Source organism: Astyanax mexicanus, chromosome 23 (assembly GCF_023375975.1).
Source record: "Astyanax mexicanus isolate ESR-SI-001 chromosome 23, AstMex3_surface, whole genome shotgun sequence".
NCBI classification, from domain to species: Eukaryota; Metazoa; Chordata; class Actinopteri; order Characiformes; family Acestrorhamphidae; genus Astyanax; species Astyanax mexicanus.
Window position 1 is genome coordinate 8,957,806 of NC_064430.1, and position 26,345 is coordinate 8,984,150.

Below are 26,345 nucleotides of genomic sequence, written 5' to 3' on the forward strand. Positions count from 1 at the left end.
ACGGGAGTGATGTCAGCGTGTGGTGCATTCTAGGTATCGTAGTCTGGAGACTGTAGATCGCAAGTAGAGCTGAGTGTGGGAGAGACAGGTGCGCCCCTGACACTATGTTGTAGTATAATTTGGATTTATACAGTAGGTATCTTCATCACAAGCTCTTGAGATGTGGGTAGCAGTATGTGGAAGAGCACTGTCCTGTATGTAAAAAAAAACTGGTTGCAAGACAAAATTAGTATATCACTTACTTATGTTTCAAAATTCCATGATCACTGAAATGGATTAAAGCCAATAAGTTATTTCCTCAGTAAAGTTGCTATTTTTAATATCATAGTTTCTTTTTTTTTTTTTTACAACAGCTTTATCATGCTAAATGTTCCAGCAGATTCTGGACTCCTAAAAACACTCACCTCCAAATCCCACACACCACCCCCTCGCTCAGATCACTCGGATCACTCGGATCATCATCAGTCATCATCTTTCAATCTGTCCTGAAGAGATCATGTTGTCTGGAAGAGCATCAAGGGTTTTTAAGGCTGTGCATGGTTGTGGGTGTGATGACAGAAGTGTTTTAGGCTATAAACCAGAGCCACCAGCTGGACCGTTTTCAGCTTGGTGACCCCTTTCCGTGAGGTGAAGCTGGACCACACTGCTGTGTTTGTGTATTTTGTGTATCTGTATATAACTGGTCTGTTGCTAAATGGTGCAGTCCTCCCTTCTTGCCCTTTACCCCAATTTCTTTTTCCTTTGTTGCTTCTTTTTTTGGTTCGTTTTTCCTCTTTTTTTTTGGGGGGGGGGGGGGCTAACCTTTGTGGTGCAGCTTACATTGGCTAAATATTTACCTCAGTTGAGTGAAAGCATCATTAATTCAGCCTCTTTCTCAGAATCGGTTTTGCGTTGTCCGTTTCTCGTCCCTACTCCCGTGCAGCTGCTCCGAAATTACAACTGTTGGAAGGCGACTGGTCTAATGGAAACATTTGGAAGCTGCGAGTGGGTTGATTTGGAATGCAGCTAAAACAACATGTCCTCGATTGTCCCTGACCTTGCGCTTGCACTAATTTCGGAGCGCTAGCGGCACTGTTGCAGAAACTGTTACCCAATGCTACACCAGGGAACACTTGAGTAATCATTATTTCTCTCACTCCTCCAATCTGACGAGGGGAGGAATTTACGAGTTTTTTATTTCGTGAATATGGAGTGCGCTTCGCTTGTAGGTCACTGGATCCCGCTGCTAAGGTGCCCTAGTTAGTGCTCTTGTCTGAATCCGGCTCTGTCTCTGAGCGTAAACAAGACGTCGCAAGTCTCTCATCTCCTCATCTCCTTGGCTCGTGCATCGTTTCGGTCCTCTGGTACAGCTGGGGCCTGCTGTTCGCTGGGTGAACACTGGAGGACGATCAAAGGAAGACTTCCAGCTCGGATCCAGCGGGATAGGACAAACGGACATGTGTGACACATCCAGATCTGTCATGCTTAGAAAAAAACAACTGCTCCCCTCCATCAAATCCCAGTTCCGGCACGCAGATTAATAAAGTTATTTCTTAAAGCCCCTAAACTCAGATAAACCTGTGGAAAACTGTGGGGAAAACCGTGTAAAACTATGGAAAAGTGGTAAGATCCAGCAGTTAATGCTAGATTGTTCCAACACATTTCCATGAATAGCTAACTCATACAGAACAGGCACGTTGACAGTTTGGCAGTTTAGGCCGGTGCAAGTTTCCAGTCATGATATTTGTATTTGTGTGTGTGAATTTTAATTTTTTGGCTTTACAAATTCATAGGGGTTTAAATCTTAGGCCTCAATTGTGGTAAAACTGAAGAGAAATATTCAGGGACTTTCAAGTAATGTTTACCAAAACTTGAGTTAATATAAAAAAAAAAATAATTGTGCCTAAATTGTAAGTTAATTCAATTCATAATGTTTTTTTTACTGTTATAGCAGTTGCTTTGCACAATAATTAAAAATCAATCTTTTTTGGTAAAGGATATATTACACCTGGTGCCGATAGTGCTCCTGTCTCTCCCACACTCAGCTCTGCCTGTGATCTCTAGCCTCCAGACTACATTTCCTAGAAGGCACCACACACGATCTCATGTCACTGCACATGGCACCTCCAGGAAGTATTGAAATCACCTGTCCACACCTATATAAATACACCTTTACTAAACACACAACCTGCTTCGTATTGTTGTTTGTTGTTGTCACATTTATCCCATTGCCTGTGTTACCCTCTTATGTATGACCTCTTTTTTATTTTTTCGTCTTGCTTCTTGCCTACCCTCTGATTTCCCTGCTCACATTTGAGCTTATTTTTGTTTTTTTTTTACTTCGCTTTTTTCCCGCCCTCTGAATTTTGACTGAATCTTGTTAATGGTATGTTTACTCTCTGTTGCTGCTGCATACTGCTCTTGACCCTGAACGTTTTGGCGGCACAACCCAATATGCAAACGGATGGTGCCTGAAGCCAACAGAAAAGACTAACTTTGATAATGATAATTCATTAGTACTGTTTGTAATGATTGTTATGAGAGTGAAGAACCGAAGTGTGGGCTTAATTATGGGTCCTAATTTTTATTGGATTAAAGTAATGAAAAGTGTATCACAGTTTAAAAAAACATTGCTTATTTTTATTTATGAAATCAAAGCATTTTGCAAAGAAAATCAAGTATATAAAATGCTTAATCTGTAAGAACAAAAATGTATGTATTAAATTCTACAACAGTTGTAGATAGCTTTCCATGAATCTTTTTAGGGAATCAGAAGCTGCAGAGTAGCTGATGGGAGCTGACTTGGGAGAGAGATGGGCCCTGGACCGAGTTCAGCTACAGGTGCATCTCAAAAAATTAGAATATCATTAAATGGTTGCTTTTAATTTCAGAAATTCAGTTCAAAATGTGAAACTCATATTTTGTATAGATGTATTACACACAGAGTGAACTAATTTAAAGCATTTATTTATTTGTTTAATTGTAATAATTATGGCTCACAGCTAATGAAAACCCCCCAAATAAGTGTCTTCAAAAAAATATAATATTATATAAGAGTAATTGCTCCCTTTGGCAGTGGGAGTAGTGTGCCAAGTCCTGCTGGAAAATGAGATCCACATCTCCATTAAAGTTGTCAGCAGAGGGAAGCACAAATAGGGATGCTGTAAGATTTTCCAGGAAATTACTGACTTTGGACTTGATATAACGCAGTGGACATTCCTCTTCAAACCGTCTTTATGTAACGCTGCTCAATCTCACACTGTTTGCAAACTAAGACCCTTTTTAAATTGTTTCCTAAACAAGAGCTCATCAGTTATCGACTCAACCCTCCACTTAGCGAAGAGGCGAACATAAAGGCTGGCATGTTCTGATGAGCCCCTTCCCTTTGTGTGGAACAAAAGTCCTGGCTTTGAAAGAAACTCGACGATGGCCAAAAACAATACATGCAATTAATGATGTAAACATGCCTGAAAACAAAACGCACTGGCGCTGGGACCCCGCAAGGACGGCCAAATTTCCATCCGAGAGGGAGGGCCAGGTCCTCTGTGTTTCCGATCTAGTCCTCGATTCTATGTAGTGTCAGGCCCTTTCTAGGAATCGAGGATACAGTTTACTCCAGCCAAGTCGGGAGGAATGGGACAGGCTGTTATTATCTGACCAGGCATTGTTAGATATTTCTGAGTGTGTGTGTGTGTGTGTTTGTGTTTGTATATTTGTGTGTGTGTGGTTTCTTGGTTGCTGGCCATTCTAATTGCTACAGCTGACTATCCAAGAGAAATGTCAAAGTGCATGTTCCTTCTCAATTCTGACTCTGTTATATTCCTGATTTGCCTCAGAAAAAAAGCATTATAATACATATTTGAATATAGAATTAAAATTAATGCCCTTTGCACTATTGTGCTCCAATCACTAATGCATTCTGTCAACGTTACGTGTGCAAGTTTAAGCTAGCATTATAGTATAATGTTGAATTAAAAAAATAAATAATGCTTTGGATGCACTACATCACTTAATTTGGTTCAAAAGAAAGACAGCAAAGAGTGCTCCACCGCTTTGGAATTATACCTGCAGCCTGGTAAAATTGAACTGGAAATGCTCTGACAATTCCAGTTCAATTTTACATAAATCATACTTAATTAGTCTAAACTAATTGTGGGTTACAGTGATACACTATTACAAAAACTGGATGGTTTAGCGTATCTTATGTTCCAGAAGGTTCTATTGTGTGGCCTATTAAATTAATGTTTAAAGTGAATTTATAATGAATGAATGAATGAAGTTCAACTTATATAGCGCCTTTCTAGAAACCCAAGGACGCTTTACAAGTTACACATTTTTTTTTACACATCTACACACCGGTGAGAAGCGGCAGCCAATAGCGCACAGCGTACTCTCAACCGGAAGAGGACTGCATCGGGCACTACAGCAATTACCCAGGACAGAGTGCCAATCCATATCTGGGCACAGTCATACACACACATTTACACACACACTTACACACACACACACAAACTTACATACATACCACACACTTAAACACACACCAGATCAATTTAGAGTATTCAATTTTTCTGGGCAATTTACAGTATTCAATTTACCAGATCAGTTTAGAGTATTCAATTTTTCTGGGCAATTTAGAGTATCCAATTTACCTGATCTCCAAGTTTTTGGATGGTGGGAGGAAACTGGAGACCCCGGAGGAAACCCACGCAGACACGGGGAGAACATGGAAACTCCACCCAGATAGGGACTTGAACCCAAGACCCCAGTGCTGGCAGGCGAATGTAGTATATATAAGTATCAGCTATTATCGTTAGCATTGTTTCAGGGTAGCACTGTAAGTGACACTAGTTTAAAATGATGCATTATACTGTATTTCGCTCATCCAGACACCTTGAAAAAAAGAGGGGTGTGGCTCTAAAACACTTAAAAACTTTTAAAAATAAAAGATATTTAAATAGATATTTTTATTTGACATTTTAAAGCTTCAATTTGAGGCTTCTTTAAACTCTTTTCACTTTTACATCACTTTTGTTTGTAGAACAGAAAATGGTTCTTCTGTGGCACTGCTTACACTTGCTGGAGTTGGGGTGCAGTAAAACATAATAATGAGTACAAACTTTGGCCCGCCAACACTCTGAAATACAGAGCTTTTAGCCGATGCTTCCAACAGGCTTGTAATGCTAGTGATAGGGGCATAGAGTTACCCATGCAAAGTAATCACTATTCTTACACCATTAACAAGCTCAAAGTAGCTCCATGGGCAAGCACAAATTACTAATATGAGTATTCCCATGATTTATCAGCTGTAGTTTTTTTTTTTTTTTTTTTGGTTTTTGCTCGTCATTGTGGCTTAATTTCAAGATGGCGACACTGGAGAACTAGGTTCTCACACATGGTACTGTGTGTATAAACAGTCTAGTTTAATAAACTACTTGTGCACTTATAAAGTTCCCAGTGCCTCGCTTTTAGATGTCAGAACCTTTAGAATTCTACCAATGAAGTGTGGAGCTACTTTGAGCTTGTTAATGGTGTAAAAATGGCTGTTGCTTTAATGCTTTTGTAAGTATTGTAAGCTTGTTAAGAGCATCAGTTAAAAGCGCTGTATTTTGGATTGCTACGAGAGAATGGAGGCATGTAATTAAGTAATTAGACAGTTTCTTCTAAAAGTGTCAGCGCAGAGGTCACAAGAAACATGGGCAAAAGAATGGGCGCACAACTCAAAATCAATTATTTAAAAATTCAGCTTTAATACAATCTAAGAATGAACAAGTGAACAATTTTCATTTTTTTTTTGTGATTTTTTTTTAACACTCTTTTTTTTACAAAACAATTCACAGTTTAAGTGATTCATAAAAGAAACTGGAATAAATACTCCAATTTACCATAACAATAACAAAGGTGTTGGTGGTATGGAAAACAAACCGAAAAATATGAACAGCAAATATATATATAAGGAAATACAAATACAAAAAACAAAAACACTACGAGTGACTTCTAGGGTCTTCTTGACTCCAAAATCAAACTACTGGTCTCTTTACGAATGTGGACGTTTACGAGTGAGGGGGCACATATTGCTTGTAGCTGGCTAACTTGTAGCCGGATAGAGTTTAGAGGAGAGTTTCACCTGACTGTACACATGAGAGTTCTCATGCAGAGAGAAGCAGATTTCGAGTGCGAGGATGTCGCGAGTCTGTTGGAAACAGCGAGACAAAGAGAGCGAGGCGAGTGAAGCCGAGTTAATAAGGTAGTACTTATCGCAGTCTGCTTGCCAACTCGCTCGGACGCTGTGCCATGAGGAGCTGGATCCTGGCAGCTGAGTCAACTTAGACTTGTCTCTCTCTCTCTCTCTCTGTCTCTCTTTTGGGCGTTTCTGAGTGGATTTCACACTCGCTGGCAGTAGGCAGGGAATGGTGAGCTTCGTGGATGTGGCTCAGATCGGGGAACACACACAGTTGCTGACTGGTAAGACACTGCGGTCGGTCTTCCCATTGGTCTTCACCGCCAAAGCATCAAGAGTCTGTGATCTTTAGGGAGTGTTTGTGACCAAGGCACATCGAGAAAGAGAGTTCTCTGGAAGGTATACAATCTGTACAGGTTCGCGTTTGTGTCTCTGATCTGATGGAACTTCCGATTATCGGTATCGGCGAATAGTATGCAAACCATCAACGTGAATCCAATAATCCCTTCGAAAAGAAATACGATTTTATATAAAACGGCAAGACAACACAGTAAAAGATCAAATAAAAATACACACGTTGGCATCAGATCACTATGAGTGGATTACATCAGTGGTCCTATAGCATCTCTATGTATGTACAGTGAGCTATAGCTATTGAATCGAATCGAGACGAGTCTAAGCTACTCCGGGTGCTTGGTGGTGATGGTGGTGATGTTGTTGTTGTTGCTGCTGATGTCGTTGTTGTTGTGGTTGAGGAGGGTCATGCCGTTCTGTTTCCTGAGAGCGCGAGGTATGACGGTCTTCTTCACGAAGAGTTTCTTGAGGAAAGATTCGCTGAGACTCGAGGGGAAGAAGCTGTGGATGAAGTACATGAGCCCCACGCCTGGCCCGGCGTAGTAGCGGGCCTGAGGGTGCATCGCGAGCAAGGCCTCTACGATGGTGTTGACCACCGGGCTCAGGTCCTCGCAGGCCGTTTTGGCGTGGCTCTGGAAGAGCTCCTTGGTCTCCATCAAGTACTCCTCGCCGTACTCCTCTAGGAGGCTGGGGGGGAGGTTCTGCAGCAGGTGCTCGTACTGTTTCTCCCAGTACTCTGTGTTACTGCTCTGACCTGGGGAAAGAAAGTAGAGACAAGGTACATTTTAATATTATAGAAGAGGGTTTCTGGGAATTCTTAATAGGCAAGTCTGTTCGATCGGTCAGCACCACCTTTCAGCATACAGTATGTATGGCTACTCCACCTGCGCAGATCTCCACGTTGAGAACATTCTGACCTTCCCTGCACTCACAGTGTAAGCAGAACTCTAATTGTTTCTATTTGTTAATGGCCGGGGCTTTATACTTGGACTAATGCTGTGTTGAGTGTTATATTCGTCAGGCATCGAGTATCACTAGCTTTAAAAGGCAGCTAAAAACGTTCCTTTTTAGATTAGCTTTTTACTAGTTCTGTTCCCCTTATACTTAATTTTTTTACTGTTTGTGCTGTTCTTATCCTTATTTGATAATTTTGTTGTTTAAATCTATTTTATTTTATATTTTTTTCTAAAATAAATGTCTTATTTCCTACTATTTTATCTGCATTTTTATGTATGAAAGGTGCTATATAAATAAAGTTTATTATTATTATTATTATTATTATTATTATTATTATTATTATTATTATTATTATATTAACTCATCTATTGGTTTTCATCTACTGGTTTTACTTGCTTTTAAAGCATTTATGGTGTAATGAAATAAAAATATGTTTACATAACCACACGGTAAAACGTTGACCCTGGTCAAAAGAATTGGGACGTCTGCTTGTTTCATTGGAGTAACTGTACCTACTGTCCAGGGAAGGCTATGAATATTTGGTTGCATTCAGCTACAAAATCACTATTGAGTTCATCCAGGCTGTCTTTTTTTCTCCTTTAAATTTTGCTTGGTTGCTTTATAGAGTCAGATACAATTGGCAGGACTTCTCTAAAGAGACTAGACAAGCTAGTTTCAGCAGTGGATGCAAATGAAAGCTTGAAGTAGCTGAATGCATTGTCCACCAATGTTTCAATATATATTGTAAAGTAAATAAAATACATATACTTCTAGTTTTAACAAGGTGTTCGTCATCATTTTGACCTATTTCTGACTCAACTTAGCAAAACAAGTTTGTAGCTTCATATAGCTTTATTGCACATTCATAAAAAAAACATTCATAATAAAATGCATCACATAACAAACACAAAAATAGGTCCTACTGTAATAAAATTTAACAATATACACTTGGATGCATGAGTGTGAGATCGTTAAAGATCGTTGAAGTTATAAAAAACATACTTCAAGGTTCATCACACCAGGAATGACTCAGTGATTTCAGTGATGATTTTATAATACTTTATCCATTGACCTCGCTGACACACTCTCGCTATCTTATTATCTCTGATGCTATTGATCTCTGTGTCCTTAACCGTTAAACAGTGGCTAAACCGGACGTTCTCTTTCTTTTCACAGCTTTTATTATTTTGTTTGCTGCATTAGAAGAGCTGGCACAGGCCTGCAGGTTGTGTTCCAGCATAATGGGGGAGATGCTTGACTGCTGAAGGACTGGAGGTAAATTAATTGAAAAGAATGTAAACACTGGGCACACTTTATCCTGCGATTTCGCAAAAAATAATCCTCCAGAACTACTTCTGGCACGGCCTGCAGCTAAATTAGCGCTTGAATAAGGGATTTAACTGTTTATATAGCAGCTAAACCCAACAGCTATGCGGACAGAACATAAACAAGCGATTAAATTACCGAAGAGAGCTGAAGGTACAGTGAATGGCAGTAAATGGCTGCTTTGTTTTAAGGTGTAATCTAGAGGTAATTAAGTCGTATTAGGACTTTGAGAGGGCTTTGAGAAAAGCTCACAGCTGCTTTTATTTCACTCGGCTGTGAAGGGGAATGTTTAATGTGGAACCTATGAAAACTGATGCTACCGAAAGCAAGCCAATCAAAAACTGGAGAGTTACATAACTACCACTTCTATATTCTGCGTAAAATGTACATTTTACGGGAATGCAATATCACTCAAGTATTTAAATTGACTCAAATAGTTGTTACAAATATTGTGGGTTTAAATAAAGTACACTGTAAACCCACTATTTGTCTGAACTCAAATAAATAAAGCCCCCCCCCCAAGCTACATTAGGTAAACTTATAGATCGTATATCATGATTTACTGCTTGGTCTCTGTGTTATAGGCTGTAAGAACAAGCTCTCAATACTGTTCACTCTTAAGCATTTTTTTTCTACGTTTTCATAAGTATGTATGAATTTTATCAGTCAGGTTGTAAGGAGCAGTAAAGCCACTCCTCTAAAGTGCAGTGTTATACAGGTACATAAGTTTCAGTTTAGTTCTCTAGTACTGAGGCTGGAGTAGTATTAGCATTAGCTGCTTACTGCGCGAAGCGCTAGCTCTTTCGACGGTCAGAGGTGAGTATTATTGACCTGTAGTCTGCTGCTAACCCAGGCTAGCACTGCTGGAGCAGCATTAGCCTTACCCACTAAGTGGCTAAGTAATATCGCCCTGGTTTACTGAATTAGAAGGAAACATTGGGACACCCCTGTTCCTTACTAGTGTCGTATATTTCATCTTATAATCCTGTGTAAGCATTATAGTGTGAAAAATAAACTGTAAACAGGTGTATTCTTACCTGTTTTAAAGGCTGAGGGTAAGATGGTGCACACTTTGACCCCCCAAGGCTCCAGTTCATGGCGGAGTGTGTTGGTGAAAAGGTTCAGTGCTGCCTTTGAAGCTCCATAGGAAGCCAGACACGGGAAGGGCTGATCACCTGCACACAAGCAAAATAAAAAGAAAAAAAAGAGAGAGAGAGTGAGTGATATATGGCGGAAGATGTACCAGGTATTATAATATAATGTACATGTACAGTAGTTTAACTGTAGTAGTTGGCTTGTGTGTGTTTTTTAAATGCATGCAGCCTCATCTTACATGTATTAAAAGTAATTTAAAATAAATACATTGATCTGCTCTCAAAATACATACTGAAAACAGGACAGTTATTTTTGCATTGCTTTGTAAGTAAATGTGGATAACTCATGGATGCATTGATCTTAAAAATGCAAGCAATGTTGTTTTTTCTTACTTTTATTCAAAGAAAAGATTGTGTAGATTTGATCTGCTTTCCAAATACATACTGGACACTGGAAGGTTATTTATGCTATTCTTGTTTTCCTCAGTAAATGCAGATAATTAAATATTTAATATATTTTTAAGTGCAGATCAATTATTTATACTTTTTGAACTATGTTAAAATGAAGATAAATGCTTCTTGGATCTTTTCTCCAAATACATACTGGAAACAAATAATTGTTGCATTGATTTGAATGAGTAAATCTTGTACATGCAGCTTTATCAAAAAATAAGCAACCATCATCCTTTTTATTTTATTTGAAGTAAATAAAGGCAATTAACAGTTGATCTGCTCTCCAAATACATGCTGGATCCTGAACAGATAGTTTTGCATCGTTTTATGAGTTAGTATGCATCATTATTAAAACAGTTACAAATGAAAAGTACAAATAAAAAATCCATAATATACTTTTATCAAATCAAACCTAGTTTATAGATCATCTCTCTAAATACATGCTGGATACCTATTATTATTGCTTTGTATAACTGCTTTGTGGAATAATGCAGCCATGCCTTGGGTGCACAGCGTTATCAGAAAGCAACAACCATTGCCTTATCTTACTTTTATTAAAAACACACATCATATATTACATAATATTACATAACACATTTTCATAGTAAAAAATATTTGCTCTGCTTATCCGATATCTAAATACACACTGGATACTTGTGTGTATAAAGCATTATCAAAAAACAACCAGCATTGCCTTATTTCATAATGAACTTTTATGAAACGAAAACAAATGCTCCTTTGATCTGCACTCATATCTGCTAGTACATACCGGTCACATAGTGATTTTGCATAGAGGGTTTTTACATAGAGTTCCTAAAAAGCATCTGCCACTTTCTTCAACTTTCCTAATTGATCTTATGATCAAATGGATATTTGATACTTATCATTTTCAGCACACATCATATGTTACACAATAAACTAATATAAAATAAAAAATATATATATTATTTTTAGACATTTTGGTTTTATCGCCAAAAACACAGCGGATACCTAGTTACGCTGCCTTGTGAGTTTGTGGAAATATGCATATGCAGGTAAGTCATAGGTACACACTATTTGCAAATAGCATCCCAAACACATGCTGGATACGTAGTGATTTTGCATTTCTTTTTGCTTTGTGGGTAAATGCAGATAAGTTGTGCGTATGCGGCATTGCCAAAAAAGCAGCAGACTTCATATTTTTTTACTCAATAAAATATAATAAATTATTATTATTTTTATATTTTGCTCCGATCTCCAAATACATTCCGGATACCTAATAATTTTTCAATAATGATTTGGATGTGGATGGGTACATACTGTTCTTATAGGCATCTGCCACGGCTTTATTCTTTTGTTTCTGAGCTGTTCTTGTGCTAAATAATACATACTGGGTACATTTATATAAATATGGCTTTGCTTTATCTGTAAGTATAAAATTTGATACTTATCATTTTCAGCACACATCAAACTCTATGTTACAAAATAAACTATTATAAAATAATAATTCTTCTTGTTATTTGACATTTGGCTTTGATCTCCAAATACATAGTGGATACCTTGTGATTTTGCATTGTGAATTTGTGGATGAATGCACATGCAGGTCAAGTCATGGGTACACAAAAATAGGTTCCCAAATAGCATGCCAAATACATGCTGGATACTTAGTAATTTGGCATTTCTTTACTTTGTGGGTAAATGCACATCAGTTGCGCAGTTTTTTTACACAATAAAATATCTTTAAAATAATGCTATTTGATATTTTGCTCTGATCTCTAAATACATACCGAAGATTTAAATGTGGATGGGTACATACTGTTCTTGTAGGCATCTGCCACTGCTTTATTCTTTTGTTTCTGTTCCGATGTTCTTGTAAAAATACATACTGGGTATATTTATATAAATATGGCATTGCTTTGTCTGTAAGTACAGATAAGTCTTGTGTATACAGCACTTAGATTAGGAACATCCAGTCATGTTTTGTTGCTTCAGCTTGGCAGAGTGTTTGAATTCCAGTCTCACAATGACAGGCTTAAAGCTCTTGATCCAGAGGCATAAAGGCACCGTTGTTAAAGCGAAGGTTCTGCGCCTGAAGGACACTAAAGACAGTAGTGATGCAGGAGAGGATCAGAGGGAAGGTGCAGGAAAACCAGCAGCCTGCTGGAAGTTAATTGCAGATTGCGGTGCTTTTATATAAACATGTGGTTTGGCCTCAGGGTGAGCAGGAATAAAAAGGGGTTTGTGTGAGAATTGCGCCGACTTAGCTTATAGCAGGATCTGAGGCGTGTTTAAGAACACAGAAATACAGACCGCCGGGAAGTAAGCTTCCAGAAACACTACATGCATTTTATAAGCAAGTTCATTCATTTTGGCACTTTTTTGACCATTAAATAAATTAATTTATTAAATTAAGTAAATAATTAAAATAAACCAATACCTGCTCTATACAAAACAAGTTCATGCAAAGTTTTCTTTCTAATTTTAATGTTTTTATTAGTGGTGTTAATCTATATATATATAAAAATCAGATTTATCACAACTATATTTTGTAATTAACTGTGATTAATCACACTTGTTCTTCTTAAGATACGTTTTTATAGTGGATATTTAAATGTAAAACAAAATAAAAAATTATGTAAGAAGTGTACTATGCAATATCATTTACATTAGTGGTGTCAATTAAAATAAAAAAAGATATAACATTTATAAAATTATGCCTGAGGAGAAAGAAAGCAAACATGGGACTTTTTTTACTTAATTGGGGATGCCTGGTCAGGAAGGTTGTGAATTAGGATTTCTGAATTAAAACTTGTTGTGTATAAAAGTCAATTTTCACACCTGTAGTTGGTTTCGTTGGTCTGGATCAGTTTGTTTATTTGGAGGGCATAAACCTAATCGCACCAAAATGTGCACCAATAAGCCACATGAGCACATTCTCTCCTCTGATTGGTCAGAGCTCTCTGGCACGAGAGCAAGAAAGTAGATATAGTGAGAAGATTCTGTGTTCCAATGTGTATATCTGTATATCAGTGTGAAGCTGCTTTAACACATCCACTTTTCAATTGGATGTGCAGCGCAGGTGCGAGCAGTGATCACTGCACATTACTGCATGTGTAAACAGCATGGAGCAGCAGAAACAGAGTGTTTGTTCAGAGTGGAATATTTATTGGCTAATATATCAAATTAAACTGCGCCTTATCAGCAGTTTAGCTTCAATAAAAAGAAGTATATTTGATATCTGGGTCAGATTGAGACCTGATCACGTTCTAACCACAAGCAAACCACTCCAGAAAAAAAAAAACCTGTGCTTTTGTCACGCCTGCACTGTCTCCCGTTGTCTGTCCTTCTGCGTTTCTCTGATCTCAGTGTTTCCTTAGCCTTAACCCGAGTCCCTTGTTCTGTGTTTATCTCTGTTTATTTTCTAGTTCCCTGTTTAGTTTTCTAGTTTATTCCCTTGCCCTGTTTAAGTTCATCCTGTCTAGTTTTATAGCCTCTGTTTCTTGTTTTTCTTTGTTTCTTGTTTACTTGTTTATTTGTTTATATTTATTTAATAAATTCGCCCTACCTGTGTTTACGTCCGCCTCCTCGTCTCTCTGCCTGGGTCAATCCTGACATAAAGACCGACCATCATGGACGTAAACCAGTGGTATGCTGCTCGGAAGGCGGACCTGGAGTATCTCCGCCTCCTCGCCGAGCAAATCCGGGGAGATGACCCGCTCCCAGCGCCTTTCCTCGGGTTGGAGCCCGTCAGCCCAGCTGCAGTGGCGCCCACCGAGACCCACGAGGGGAGCCCGTTGACTGGCTCCAGGATGGCGATCCGCCATGCTCCATTCGGGACTCCGGCGTTGGAATCCCCGAGGCCCCAAGGACGCCGCAGGCCTCGGGGTAGACGTTTTAAGGGGTCCCGCCAGCCGGAGGAGGAGCCCGTTTCCGGGGAGGATTTTCTTGGGGGGGCGCTAGGGCTGTGTGCGGTCAGCCTCGATCCTCGCCCCGACGAGGACGGGGGTGGCATGGATGCAGGCTGTGAGGAGTCCTATTCCTGGGACTACTCCGATCTCCTCACACCTGCATCCAGTGAAGAGGAGTTTGAGGACTGCCCTCCTACACCAGCCCGCCAGCCGCTCCTTCCTCCCGCGGTAGCTGCCGATCCGCGCTCTGTGTCTTTCGCGGTGGCAGCCGAACCGGTGGCAGTGGAATCGCGCTCCGAGACCCCCTGCGCGGCGAGCCAGCCGCGGTCAAAGACTTTCCCCGCGCTCCTCACGCCGGACTCTGCACGAGAGAGTAGGAATCCAGTCCGGGTTTTTACTTCACCCGCAGCTTCGGGCTCCAGTGCTGCAGCGGATCTCTTCATGCCACGCCCCGTGAAGCACGCGTCTGAAACGCTGCACCCCTTGATACAAGCGGCGGCCGCGCCGCTCTCCGAGACTTCAGCGGCGGCCACGCCTCTCTCCCAGACTGCAGCGGCGGCAGCGCCGCTCTCCGCGATTTCAGCGGCGGCCGCGCCGCGCTCACAGACTGCAGCGGCGGCAGCGCTGCTCTCCGGGATTTCAGCGGCGGCCGCGCCGCTCTCCGAGATTTCAGCGGCGGCCGCGCCGCTCCCCGAGACTTCAGCGGCGGCCGCGCCGCGCTCACAGACTGCAGCGGCGGCAGCGCCGCTCTCCGAGATTTCAGCGGCGGCCGCGCCGCGCTCACAGACTGCAGCGGCGGCAGCGCCGCTCTCCGAGTTTTCAGCGGCGGCCGCGCCGCTCTCCCAAGCACCAGCAGTCCCAGCTGCTCCAGTTCAAGCACCAGCAGTCCCAGCTGCTCCAGTTCAAGCACCAGCAGTCCCAGCTGCTCCAGTTCAAGCACCAGCAGTCCCAGCTGCTCCAGCTCAAGCACCAGCAGTCCCAGCTGCTCCAGCTCAAGCACCAGCAGTCCCAGCTGCTCCAGCTCAAGCACCAGCAGTCCCAGCTGCTCCAGCACTAGCAGTCCCAGCTGCTCCAGTTCAAGCACCAGCAGTCCCAGCTGCTCCAGCTCAAGCACCAGCAGTCCCAGCTGCTCCAGCACTAGCAGTCCCAGCTGCTCCAGTTCAAGCACCAGCAGTCCCAGCTGCTCCAGCTCCAGCACCAGCAGTCCCAGCTGCTCCAGCACCAGCAGTCCCAGCTGCTCCAGCACCAGCAGTCCCAGCTGCTCCAGCTCCAGCACCAGCAGTCCCAGCTGCTCCAGCTCCAGCACCAGCAGTCCCAGCTGCTCCAGCTCCAGCACCAGCAGTCCCAGCTGCTCCAGCTCCAGCACCAGCAGTCCCAGCTGCTCCAGCACCAGCAGTCCCAGCTGCTCCGGCACCAGCTCAAGCACCTGCAGCTCCCAGAACTATGTTTGGGCCCAGGCCCCGTATTTCCAGGCCTGCTCCAAGGCCTCCTGACTTTGCCCCCTGTTATGTGCCCAGGCTGTCCCCACAGACTTTTGCCAGTCCTGGGCACCCACCTATGTCTTTTGTACCCCTGTCTCTCCCTGTCCTGGTCCCCGTATCTGTGATCGTTCCAGTTCCTGTCCCCGGTGGTTTCTCTGTTCCTGTCCCTGTTACTGTGTTTGTTTCCGTCCCTGTCAATGTTCTAGTCCCTGTTCCCATGTCTGGTCCCGTCCAGTCTCTGTCTCATGTCCAGTCTCCGTCACCTGTCCAGTTCCCCGTCCAGTCTCCGTCACCTGTCCAGTTCCCCGTCCAGTCTCTGTCTCATGTCCAGTCTCCGTCCCCTGTCCAGTTCCCCGTCCAGTCTCCGTCACCTGTCCAGTTCCCCGTCCAGTCTCTGTCTCATGTCCAGTCTCCGTCACCTGTCCAGTTCCCCGTCCAGTCTCCGTCACCTGTCCAGTTCCCCGTCCAGTCTCCGTCACCTGTCCAGTTCCCCGTCCAGTGTCCGTTCCCTGTCCAGTCTCTGTCCCCTGTCCTGTCTCCATCTCCTGTCCAGTTCCCTGTCCAGTCTCCCGTTCGGTCTCCTGTTTTCCCCGGCCTCTCCCTGCCGCCAGCCCCCGGGGTTTGTTTTTACGCGCCTCGGGAGCTGCGCGTTTAGGGGGAGGTTTCTGTCACGCCTGCACTGTCTCCCGTTGTCTGTCCTTCTGCGTTTCTCTGATCTCAGTGTTTCCTTAGCCTTAACCCGAGTCCCTTGTTCTGTGTTTATCTCTGTTTATTTTCTAGTTCCCTGTTTAGTTTTCTAGTTTATTCCCTTGCCCTGTTTAAGTTCATCCTGTCTAGTTTTATAGCCTCTGTTTCTTGTTTTTCTTTGTTTCTTGTTTACTTGTTTATTTGTTTATATTTATTTAATAAATTCGCCCTACCTGTGTTTACGTCCGCCTCCTCGTCTCTCTGCCTGGGTCAATCCTGACAGCTTTGGGCACGTGTGGAGCAGATTATCGTGGAAGTTGGGATCAAACTTGGCGTAATTAATTGTATTAAAAATATATAACTTGTTAATAATTCCAAATTATTTCAGTTACAAAAACATGCTTGATGCAGTTTATCTTTCTAAGGAGTGCGAGAGGAGCTTAAAATGCTTCTCTCAGTCTGAAACGTCCAACTACATTCAACACACAAATGAACCCAAACACTTACATACTGTATTAGTGCATTTTACACAGTTATAATATGTTTTAGGTCTTAAAAACTCATTTCTGATCGAAAGAGAAGAAGTTTTTAGTTCAAACAACACTTCAAGCAGTTTATTTCTTTAAGGAGTGTAGGAAACACTGATATAGACTTAAAATATTTTTTGTAAAATAATCTTCAGTGTGAGTTATTCTGTTCTTTTAACATATTTTTGGTTGCCAAATACCGGTGCATCCCTAGTACACTTACAGTAGTGTGCACTGTTTTTCAACACAAAAGAAAAAAAAAAGGAAAGACAGAAAAAAAGCTTTCTGCCCCATATCTCTCAGCAAGATCCCCCAGTTGGAGTCGTCTTTTTGTTTAACAGGGCGATGCCAGCACTCAGAAAGAACAGTGCCAGGCCGTTACTCGAATTGGCTCGGTGACAGTAAGCAGAGGGTGATAAAAATCTGCAGTGCGGAGGGGAAGGTAGAACACGCTGTATACATCACACTGATTTATCTGTCATTATAACCCACGGTGGAGAGCAACGAGTGCTTATCTCAGGGGAGGTAATCACTGAGCCCACATTAGGCCAAGAGATATCACGGCTGATAAGCGTGGCGGGCTTGATGAGGGTATAGAAGTATGCCTGCCTTTCTATTTTTGCCGTGTTTATAATTCTTCACTAGGACATTCCGGGGTATTTGTCAGTGACTGAAAAGTAGTCTGATTGAGTGATATGAGTGTGTTTGTTTGGGTTTCCTCATTTTCTTGTGTATAAGCAAATGTTGGTTTTTATTACTCTTTATTACTCATGTATAGGATCTGGGGTAATAGTTTCTAAAGTGTACGGGTCATTATATACAAAATAAAAGCTCTAAAGATAAGGCACAGCAGGTAACAATAGCTCAAATCTGCCTAAAATCTTTTTTTTTTATCACAAGTGATACAGATGTGTCATTTGTGTGGCAGTGTGAACTATGGGTGGGACTCACGAGGCCTCTTACAATACGATACCATCACGATACATCATCCACAGTAATGATATCCCAGTAACATATTGTGATTCTGCAATATGCGATATATGTATCACAAGATAATCCTTTTAGGATAGTTTGTGGCATTCGTATTACTGATGAGGAGAAAATACTCCTACATAAATAAGCAAGGAATAATGATGGATTTATATTTTGGATCAATATTCTTGACTGCAGGTTTACCCTATCCGTTTTTATCTTAGGGACTTTAGAGCACCTATGTTTCAATAAAAATGTTGATTTGACAGCACATATCAATAATTTATCGCAAATGAAAGCAACACAATATTTCGCACCATTGATATATTGTCCCATCCCTCATGTTAACTGCAAAAAACTGATATTATTTTAAAAAAGACCTTGAACAAAAGGGAAAATGGACAACAGCAGCGAATAAGAGGTTCAGTATTAAGATAGCAACCTTATAACAAACATTTGGGGTGTATCAGTGCATTGACTAGGCGTTGTAAGTGAGTGTGTGTACTGTATATGTGTGTACTTGTGTGTTTTTATGTACCTGAGGGGCTGGAGATGTTCAGTATTCGGCCTTTGTTCTGTCTCAGCAGAGGAAGGAAGGCCTTGGTGACCGAAAGCGTCCCGAAGAAATTCACCTCCATGCAACCTCTGTAGTTGGACATGAGGGACAGTTCAGCATCTCCAAAGTTTACACACACTCCTGCATTGTTCACCACAGCCCACAGGCCTGGAAGAGAAGAAGAGAGAAGACATTTATGTATGATGTCATATATACTAATACTTTTTGAAAATTATTAGATTTGAGCTATTTTTCAAGTTGGATTTCTTGCAGATAATCTTACTGTTTGATATGATATGTGTTTCATCTATTAATGCCATTCTGAACCTTATGAACCTACATTATTAAGTCTAGAATAGTGGGTAGAATAGCTAAATGTTTTTTCTGAGCTGGATTTCTTGCTGATAGTTGATGTGTAGCTATCTGAACCTACGTTATTAAGTCTAGAAAAGCGGGTATCATAGCTAAATGTTTTTCTGAGCTGGAATACTTGCTGACAGTTGTTGACAGAGTCAATGAATCCTGTGTTTATTTAGAGAGTGTCTAACATGATCTGATGCTGCTGATTTTAGTTTCACTTTAGATTCACTTTCTTTCTCTTTACTGTGTGTGTTTGAGTGTGTTTCTCTGCTGTTTGTGTTTGAGTGTGTTTCTCCACTGTGTATAACTAGTACCATTAAGAAGCAAAACTTCCATAGTTTAATAACCATGCTTTTTCATAATTTACCATAAAATGTATACCATAAAGACAGTTATCGCTGCAACATTAACTGTAAGGATTTAATTTTCTTCTTCTCTAGCTGAATTGCAGTCAGCTGCACTGATTCAGGCTCCAGATTTCAGTTTTTGGTGGAACCGAATCGCTCTGTACTGACGGAAGTAACATCATGTTTCTGTTTTAAAGCTGATTCAGCAGAGGAACGCTTTTGTGTAGCGGAGGTTGAGGCCGGACATTCACGTTTCAGCTGTCGCAGAGCAGATGTTCTGTTTATTGCTTTGGGATGAGCTTCCTTTGTCTCAAACACACACACACACACAGATTCACATCCCCGCTGTAATTCATTCTCCATGCTACTCTTTTACTACACTAATGCTGAACATCTGGAGAAGGCCGAGCGAGCTACAGGGAGATGAAGACGAGGGAGCTGGAGCTACAGGGAAAGCAGTGCATGTTATTTATATTAATTAGCTGTGACTGTGATTGTGTCAGATGCTCGAGAAGACTGCAATATGCTGGATCTGGTATCGGTTTCATACTCCCAGTGATCCCCCCCAGTGGTCCTCCCAGTGCAGTTTTAGAGCTGCTTTTGCAACTGGACTGTTGCATCATTTATGATGATGTCTTTACCCAATGTCTTTAGACTTGATTAGAACAGCAGGGACAACATGCTTCTCTGCTGCTACATGGAGAGAAGGGGTTAAGCCTAGTTTGTAACTACACTGATTTTTTTTATGAGTTTTTTAGGACTAGGATTAAGCTTAGTCTTTGTCTAGAATGCTGACACTTAAATCCAGTCAATATATAACATTTAATGTAGTTCATTACATAGTGATTTTGAGTTTACTTAGAATTTTGTCACACAATTGTTTTGAGCTGGATTACTCACTAATAGTTGTTGACAGTGTAAATGAGCCATGCATTTACTTAGAGGGTGCGTTTGCTGACGTGTTTGAGTGCGTTTCTCTGCTGTGTGTGTTTGAGTGTGTTTCTCTGCTGTGTGTGTTTGAGTGTGTTTTTCTGCTGTGTAAGTGTTTGAGTGTGATTCTTTATTGTATGTATCTTTGAGTGTGTTTCTTCACTGTGTGTTTGAGTGTGTTTCTCTGCTGTGTGTGTTTGAGTGTGTTTTTCTGCTGTGTAAGTGTTTGAGTGTGATTCTTTATTGAATGTATCTTTGAGTGTGTTTCTTCACTGTGTGTTTGAGTGTGTTTCTCTGCTGTGTAAGTGTTTGAGAGTGTTTCTCTGCTGTGTAAGTGTTTGAGAGTGTTTCTCTGCTGTGTAAGTGTTTGAGAGTGTTTCTCTGCTGTGTGTGTTTGAGTGTGTTTCTCCCCTGTGTAAGTGTTTGAGTGTGATTCTTTATTGTATGTATCTTTGAGTGTGTTTCTTCGCTGTGTGTTTGAGTGTGTTTTTTTTCTGTTTGTGTTTGAGTGTGTTTTTTAAGGTGTATCTTTGAGTGTGTTTCTCTGCTGTGTGTTTAGGTGTGTTTCTCCATTTTTTAAGTATATTTCTCTGCTGTGTGTGTTTTTGAGTGTTCCTTCACTGTGTGTGTTTGAGCTTGTTTCTCCACAGTGTGTGTTTGAGCTTGTTTCTCCACAGTGTGTGTTTGAGTGTGTTTCTCTCCAGAGTGTGTTTAAGTGTGTTTCTCCACTGTGTGTTTGAGAGTTGTGTTTGAGAGACTGTTATGCCACCCTGTAAAATTACACTACACAAAAACACAAATCTTGGCAAATAAAACTTCTTTCTTGGACACAGTACAGTTCACATACAGTATATGAACATGGTTTCACAGCTGTAGGGTGGCACAACTGTCTAACTGCCTGCTTGTCAAAAGACAAGAAAAGACACATAGGTTTAAATCTCGTCAACAGTACACTACAGTCGTCTATAATCCAGAGTTAGATATAAATAGGGAGGGTTGTGTATTACTTATCTGTATCAGGAAATGGTGTGTCATGTCAGTAACTGCACTACTGGGCGTTATTTTAACTTCGGTCAAAACGAGGTCATGTACTTTGCTATCACGCTGATAAAACTTTGTGGTAGGTAATTATGAATTATAACAGGAGTTAACCAATATTACTCCCATTCATAAGATCTGGCCACTTCACGCCCCCGACACTGGTTTAATGGCTTTGTTGTGATCGGTGCATTATGATTTTTAATGAATTCCAAATCATAAATCCTTTTGGCAACATTTGGATAAAGATGTTGGGTTATATAAAACTAAATTAAATAATAACTAAGAACTTTCACTCTCTATTTTTTAAATTCAGAAATGTATTTATGTTTATGAATGCTGGTGTGAAATTATCGTGACTATCTGGACAAAAATGCTGAAAATGTTTTTGTATTTCAGCTTGTATAACCACAGGCAAACAGCAGGCTTGTGTGCATATGTGTGTGTATGTGTGTGTGTGTGTGTGTAGTTTGTTCTCAAGGTGCGTGCAGTACATCTACAAGAGAGCACATGTCCTTTGGGCTGGATGTGGAAATGTCCTTAAATCACTGTTCTACACTGTGCTGAGTGAAGGCGAGAAAAGAGCGAGATATGCCTTCCTAGATTTCTCATTTTCTGCTCTGTGGAAGCACAATGTGTGCCATTTTCCTGACTGCAGGTGAGATATGAGCTTATTATGGCAGAAAACATCAAAAATAACCCTCCTTAATCTGTAAGGTATTTGAATATTTAATAAGATATTAATTATTTTTATTTTTGATTATTTTGTTAGTCCATTTTATAAAGGAAATTTGCTCAAACTAAAAAAAAAATGTCCAACATAATGGCTGCTATGGGATTTAAACTGGGATTTAATTCCTGGAAAATAGTAGATTTTTGTTATTTTAGCATGTGTAGTTTCTGAGCTGGATTACTCACTCATAGTTGTTGACAGTATGATCAGCCAAGGCATTTACTTAGAGGGTGGCCAACATAATCTGATGATGCTACTTTGTTTGCTTCTTTTATTTTGTACACTGTAGAAAAGTCAGTTTAGTTGGTTTATTATGTAAAAGGATCTCCAAACTATGAAGTAGAGAACATCAAAAACCTTCTTAATCTCTAATATATCTAATTAAATCATGATATTTCAGTCATTTCTGGTTATTTTTGTTAGTTCAATCACTGTAAGCTGCACACATTTTTTTTTTGTTTGAGTATGTACACTATGATACAATTAAAAAAAAATTGTATTTAACAATAATTGTTATTAAATTAACAGAACAATACTACTACTACTACTACTACTACTACTAATAAAGAAAACTAAAAAATATAAAATAAAAGTATGTGTGGCATATGCTATATGATCTAAACTGGGATTTAATGTCTGGAAAATAGTAGATTTTTGCTATTTTATAGTGTGTAGTCACAGTGCTACAAGTTTTTTTTCTTTCTTTTTTTTGAGCTGGATTACTCACTGATAGTTGTTGACAGTGTAAATATGCAATGCATTTACTTAGAGGGTGTTCAACATACGGTAAATTGATGATGCTGATTCACTTGCTTTTTTGAGTATGATTACTGTCATAAGCCTCTATTTAATCGGTTTATTGAGTGATAGGATCTCTAGAGTATCAAAAATTACGCAAAAAATTATCAAAACAGCAAAAAGTGTAAAACCTGTGGAAACCTCAATGTGTGCGATCATCCTGATCACAGGAGAGTCATGAACTTATTACTGTGTGTGTGTGTGGGGGGGGGGGGGGGGGGGGTCAGTATTCTGAAATAACGTCTGGCCTTGTGGAAAAAAAAAAAAATCTCTAAATTAGGAGTAAAAACAAACAAAATCTCCTGATTGGTCGATTAAGCAACTTTTTTTTCTTGTGTTTGAAAATAAAAAAGGGGAAAAAGTCCTTGATATACTGCCAAGCCATACACACACTCACTCATACACACACTCACTCATACACACACACTCACACACACACACACACACACACACACACACACACACACACACACACACACACACACACACACACACACACACACACACTCACACACACACACAAGGCTGGATAAGCGAGAGCGGCCTGCGTTAGCGTGTGTCACTGACCTTTACCAAGCGCTTCGATTACAAACACGCGCATGCACCAACGCGTGCCCTCGCCGCCGCCGCCGCTGTCCTCAAACGACTCCCGCAGTGTCAACAATACTACCAGAAACCGCCCAGCTAGCGTAAACTCCTGTTTGCTTTAAAGGGACCTTGCTGTTCCGCGGCTTGAGTTTTTAATGTGTTATTTATAATGTGATAACCGTGCCAAGAAACAGGAAAGGAGAAAGAAATATATTAACGAAGGAGCTGCAAAACAAACCCATTCCAAGAAGCATGCAGGATCACGTTACTGACTAATTGGTAACTGATCATTTCACAGGAAAACGCCAAAAGCATGCTTAATTCATAATCTAAGATATTTTAGGTAATTTTTGTTAATTTTTGTTGGTCCATTCATTGTAAAATGTACAATATGTCCACTTTAAAGAACAGCTGCTACTCTCTAAATTGAGTTTTAACTAGCGTACTGGTTCAATTATTTAATCTGATCCCCAAACAATCAAACACTAAACCAAACATTTTACCACAACAGCAAAAAATGTTCCAAAACCTGAGGAACCTCAATGTGTGCAGTAATCCTGATCACATTACTGTGTGTGGAGGCTCGCTATTCTGAAATAACTTATGCCAAGCCATACACACACTCACACACACAAGGAGAATGCCAAAAGCCTACTTTATTTATAATGTAAGATATTTTACGTAATTTACCTAATATGTCCACTATAAAACACAGCTGCTACTCTTAAAATGATGTTTTAACTGGTGTTTTTTATGGTTTACATATTTAATCTGATCCCAAAACAATTAAACATCCAATCACCTTTACCAAAACATCAAAAAAAATGTTCCAAAACCTGTGGAACCTCAATGTGTGCAGTAATCCTGATCACAGGCAAGTCATGAGCTTATTATTGTGTGTGTGTGTGTGTGGTGGTGTGTGTGTGTGTGTGTGTGTGTGTGGTGGGGGGGGGGGGGGGGGGGGGCTTCTGACCTTGTAGAAAAAAACTCATGTTTTATAAATTAGGAGGATAAACAAAGGAAACCTTCCTGATTGGTCGATTAAGCAATGCCCAAAACCTGCTTAATTTATAATGTGAGATATTTCACATCATTTTTGATCATTTTTGTTCGTTTTTGCATTGTAAAATATACAATATGTCCACTATAAAGGGCAGCTGCAACTCATATTATGATGTTTTAACCGGGGTTTTACTGCTTTACCTGTTTAATCAGGTCAACAAACAATAAAACATTTCCCAAATATAAGATAAAATGATGTTTGAACTGGTTTACTTGTTTAATAGGATTCTGAAACAGCGAAACATTTCCTAAATATGGAACTAAACCAACAAAAAATATATAAAACAAAGGAACAGAAAAATGGTCAAACTGGTAATTTTGCAGGAGAATGCCAAAAACCATCTCACTTTGTATTTGCAATTAGATTTTAGTCATTTTTGATTATTTTTGTTAGTCCAATCACAGCTAAATGTGTGCACTGTGAAGGACACCAGCAAAAAATGTGTTCTTCGAGTGTTTACACCATTTAAAATAGTTTATTAGGGTCTCCAACCAACCAAACTCGAACCGAAAATGTGAACAAAACAAGAAAATTGATTTTAAAAAATAGAAAATTATAAGAAATTAGAGTCCATTAGTACATTTAGAACATGCTGAAGTCCACTAATAGCACTAATAGTGCAATAATGATGATACAAGGTGTTTCCCTCTATTTGAACACAATTTGTGCCAGACCACAAGAACACATCATACTATAAGTGAGCAGGGCTGTCTTCACAGGAAACAGAAGGTATAAATTAAAATTTATAACACCTGCGGATCACGCCTTCCCCCAAACTTATTACAAAATAACGTCCGACATCTGTTCTGACCGCGAGCATGTGTGTGTGTGTGTGTGAATATATGTCTGTGTGTGTGGGTGTGTGAATATATATGTGTGTGTGTGAAGTGTGAATACGGAATATGAGTGTGTATAGCTCTTACCTTTCATGCCCAGTTTGCTGGTGGTGGTGATCAGGGCCTGCTGGACCTGCTGTGGCTGGGTGATGTCCACCTGTATGAGGGTAAGGCGTGGAGAGCAGCTGCTTCTCAGGTGTTTGGCCCCCTGCCCTTCCAGATTCAGCACTGTAGCGAACACCTCGAACCCCAGAGCGTCCAGGCGCTTCGCTGTGGCATGCCCGAACCCTGTGTCACACCCTGAACATGGAGAGATAGAGAAAGAGAGAGAGAGAGAGAGAGAGAGAGTTACGGCCACATTCTACAACTTGACATCTATCTGTCTATCTGTCTTCCTGTCTGTCCATCTGTTTATCATTGCTATCATAACATCATTGCTAATTTATAGTATGTAGTAATACTTCAACTCAACTTTAGAGGTGGAAGACACTATCCATATATTAAAGTATCGCAATATCATATTTTGGAATATTTGGGAAATGTATTTGAATTTAATCATTTAAACCCGAGCACTAGAAAGTAGGGCTGTGCGATACTGCACAATATTGTATCGATTCAATACCAAGTAAATACAGGGCCAGTATTGCCGATACTGATACCAATACTGATACTTTTTACTACTACCATCTAAATCTTTTGTGTAGGGGAGAGAAATCATAATATCATAATGTTTTAGGTAAATCAATCATCAATTTGTTTTCCTTTAATTTATTATGTTTATGATGATGATGATAAAACACAGGACAAAGTTTTTAGGCAAATAAAAATATTTTTATTAGGTAACTCTGTTTATAGAAATGTTCATAGAAAACTTAAAACTTAAGTTTCCCTTTTTGGGGTGGTAATCTGCATTTGCAATGAACAAACCCAAGATATTTTGCCTTAATGTTCCTTTGACAGTTAACATAAAATATATTTGGTATTTAGCCATATTCATATTTCAGGTTTGAGGCACAAGTTTATCTCTTTTGGTATGTAGCATTTTTATTTTTCATTTCTAGTGAAAGAATTCTTTTAGCTTTACAAAAAGAGGAGGGGCTTATTGAGATTGAGTGAAGTGAGAGAAGAGCAGTGTTGTACGGCCAAGTCAGTCACTCTGTAAATGCCTGGAGTTGTACTGAAGATAAACTAAAAACTT

At 40.2% G+C, this 26,345-nt stretch overlaps 1 protein-coding gene across 1 annotated transcript in view; it reads right to left on the bottom strand.

Moving 5' to 3' along the window:
* Nucleotides 1–5,705: 5,705 nt before the first annotated feature.
* hsd11b2 (hydroxysteroid (11-beta) dehydrogenase 2) overlaps nt 5,706–26,345 on the bottom strand; it is a 37,044-nt gene continuing 16,404 nt past the window's right edge. The window contains exons 2-5 of the mRNA XM_007246884.4: nt 25,235–25,447; nt 18,437–18,622; nt 9,835–9,972; nt 5,706–7,268 (exon numbers count right to left, since the gene is read on the bottom strand). Of these exons, the coding sequence (XP_007246946.3) occupies nt 6,841–7,268; nt 9,835–9,972; nt 18,437–18,622; nt 25,235–25,447 (965 nt within the window). The 3' untranslated portion in view covers nt 5,706–6,840. The remainder of the gene's footprint in view (nt 7,269–9,834; nt 9,973–18,436; nt 18,623–25,234; nt 25,448–26,345) is intronic.